The following is a 3337-nucleotide window of genomic DNA, read 5'->3' as shown; positions in this document are numbered from 1 at the left end:
AAGGCCTTTGTGCCGTAACTGATGCAGTTTTAGATTAAAAATATATTTAGTTTGATAGCTACATGTATTACACGTGTATATTTGAATATTTGTAGAATTTTCGTGTTGCATGTGCTTTATAGGAGAAAATAATATTCTCAGTATATGTACATATTGACTTAAAATTAAAAGCGGCAAATCATTTCTTGGAACATCCTTCACAAACGAAACATTTATCTGTAACCCTCCAAATTCTGAAACATATTCGTTATTAATTTATATAAATGATAGCTGAGCTTATAAAATCGATGATATAAATGTACTCGTATCGTCATAACTTCCTTTTACCACATTCAGCAAAACAATTTCTAGAATGTCACTATCATCTATTTTTTGGCAATTTGTATTGCGTATCGCACTACTTAGACACAGTTTGCAAAATGTTTTGTTCAAGTTTGCTGGTTGCATTATTTTTCTTTTTATAAGAAATTCTAAACGTTCTACTCATCCAATAGACGTGGGTATTAGTGGGCAAGATCCGCATCATACGTATAAATTATATGGATCTCTAGTGGGAATTGATTTATGCGGATCTCGATACAAAAATAATTTCATAACAGATAATTGGCGGAATGATGTGTATTTTGTATTTAAATGTTGAACTCTTCGATCGAAAATACAACATTAATTATACAGGGTATTTCTGAAATCAGTGCTTTCCTTCTTTTCTGTTTCCGAGAAAATTAATTAGGAAAATTAACCATAAATCCTGAGCATCTTGTGAACGTGCACGACCAGAATGCTTTTGGAGTTTGGACTAGCAAAATGCAAGCGCTTCTAATTGGCCGACGTTCTACGTGTTTCCGCAATCAAGCAAACCTTATGGTAGGTTCTATCTTCCTTATATTAGAATTTAAGGACATATTCGCGACAGAAAGCGTGATACAAGACACAAAATACGAAAAGGGAATGAGTAAGCATCAAGCGCACGCAATAAGTACATACAAGCGCAGATGTGGATTTTTAATTTGTTTTTACTACTTAATTATCGTTTGACAAAGGGGANACCAACAGATGTGCTTTCAGATGACACTTCCCTTTAGTTTCATAACTACACATATCACACTTGTACATTTGCATTTCTTAAGGCGCCTTGTGTTCTTATCTTTAGCTTCATAGGTGCATGTATTACACTTATACATTTCGATTTCAGAAGGGTCCTTGTGTGTTACATAGACATTGCGTTTATATTCTTCTTTTATTACTCCTCCATCTTCTGAAATGCGTCTTTTCTTGCTTTCAATTGTCTCAGCGTCTAAGTCATACGAAGAAGGAACACTGAAAAATTTAAAAATGGTCACAATGAAATAAACAGGAATTAAAATAAGTGTTTTGGGAAACTGATTAAGAGAAAATAAAAAACAGTTAAATGAGATGTTTCTAATCAAATTTCAAATTTTCTATATTACTGATAACGAAATGTCTGCTATCAAAACATAATAAAAATTAATTGGTATTGCAACAATTTATATCAAAAAATTTGTGTGGGTGAGATATACTTCAAAGTGTCTATCTTAATGATCACTGCTACTGGCACAAAGCACAGTTTTGTACTTACTGACCTTCTAATTTGTAAGTACTATGGAAGTAAGGACAGTATTGTACCAGTCGAAACAAAGTTTTTAACTAATGATATTGTAGGAAACAACTACTCTGTGGACTAAACCCCGCCCAGCATTGAATTACATTCGCTAAGATTGTTCTTGCACAGAATAACTAGACATAGGCCGTAGGTACTAAGTAGTAATAACATTTAATAAAACTTTCTTACCCATCCCGATCATCTTCTCTCTTTATTTCAATTTCCTCAAATTTGATATAAACCGGCATTTCAACACTTTCATATTTCTCTTGCCCGTCCTGATCATCTTCCAGTTTTATTTTAATCTCTTCAGATTTAATAACAGACTCATTATCAGCACTTTTGTAGTTCTCCCGTGCATTAAAGCATTCCTTTAAAAAACCGCCATGTGTACCAAGTGAATTAAAAAAAGGTCTGCATGTAATAGGGTTGCTGGTAGCACTGATGTTCTGCAATAAAAAAAATGTGTTAATCTTTAAAGAAATATATGTAGTTTTTTAGGACTGAAGAAAGCATCAATGGTAATTTTAAATGCACAGAAATAATATATTAAATGTAAGAAACAGAACTTTTTCTGCAGATTAAAAGCAATAGATTTAATTCTAAGATGAACTCTCTTGTGCAGAAACATTTTTATGAGCATTTTGTTTATATAAAGAACTCTTCAATCGGCAAATTTATTTTTAAAATTTTGCTCTGCATTTAAAAGAATTTAAAGTATGTATGAGCATACAACAGTCTACTTCTCTTTCTGATAAACTTCTTTTAAATCAACCAGACACTTTACTGGCGTGAATATGAATAAAAATAATATCCTCAGTAAACATCCATATCAATTTAAATTTGAAAGAGGCAAGAAATTTCATTCTTTACATATAAAATATTTATCTTTCTCCTCCAAATTCTTAAAGAGATTTATAATTAAAGTATAAATAGGTACATACACTATAGGTATATAAGTATGAGTACATAAATATTTTATTTATTTACATATGAGTAAAATGAGTAATAAGAGGATTTTATTCTGTGTCTTCTGTCGGCAACAGAGCATGTCATCTGTAGCTGATGTGATAAACGACACATCAGAAACCATACACCACAAAATAATTAAGGAAACTGTTGGGAAAACATAATTAGAGTAACCCATATGAGTAATTAAATTTTGAAATTCTTCATTTTCATTATTATAATATAATATTACCGCTCTCAAGATAATTCACAAAAAAATTCTGAAGTTTTTCTAAAAGTGTTACCCCGTCTTCTTCACAATGCGAGCCTCTATTTTGGTTACTTACTAAATTATTAACAGTACATTTTAAGGCAGAAATAAACTGTGAAAAGGTTGGATTATCACTGAATCCACCACATTGCCGAACAAAACTGAATAAATTTTCTACAGGGTCTTGATTTAAATATCTCGTTCTTAAATAGGTGAAGCCGTTTCTCCAAACATGCTTTCCAAATTTTCTGAATACTTTGTATTGTAAAAATCCAACCAGACTTAACAGGAAGACTGATGATTTTAATTTTATTATTAACTGATTGAAATTTCCCAGAATTAATTTTTTTTTTAACATGTTAGTCCAAAATTTCACATGTGGTGCGTTTTTAGTAATGCAATATTTTAAAGAACTGTTTTTATTCACTTGAATTATCAGTCACTTGAATTATCACTGCTGAAAAGATCATTAATATCGTTAACAATTTCTGCTGTAT

At 31.1% G+C, this 3337-nt stretch overlaps 1 protein-coding gene across 1 annotated transcript; it reads right to left on the bottom strand.

Moving 5' to 3' along the window:
- Positions 1-1061: 1061 nt before the first annotated feature.
- Positions 1062-2070, bottom strand: LOC111693051 (the record flags this gene model as incomplete). Its single annotated transcript, XM_023457188.1, has 2 exons — positions 1062-1317; positions 1811-2070. Coding segments are annotated over 2 exons (516 nt in total), but the record flags the coding sequence as incomplete, so codon positions are not given.
- Between the last annotated feature and the right edge of the window lie 1267 nt (positions 2071-3337).

Source organism: Anoplophora glabripennis, unplaced genomic scaffold (genome assembly GCF_000390285.2).
Source record: "Anoplophora glabripennis isolate ALB-LARVAE unplaced genomic scaffold, Agla_2.0 scaffold7228, whole genome shotgun sequence".
In the NCBI taxonomy this organism is placed as follows: domain Eukaryota; kingdom Metazoa; phylum Arthropoda; class Insecta; order Coleoptera; family Cerambycidae; genus Anoplophora; species Anoplophora glabripennis.
The sequence above is the reverse complement of the archived record's forward strand: the minus strand, read 5'-3'. Positions and strand labels throughout refer to the sequence as shown.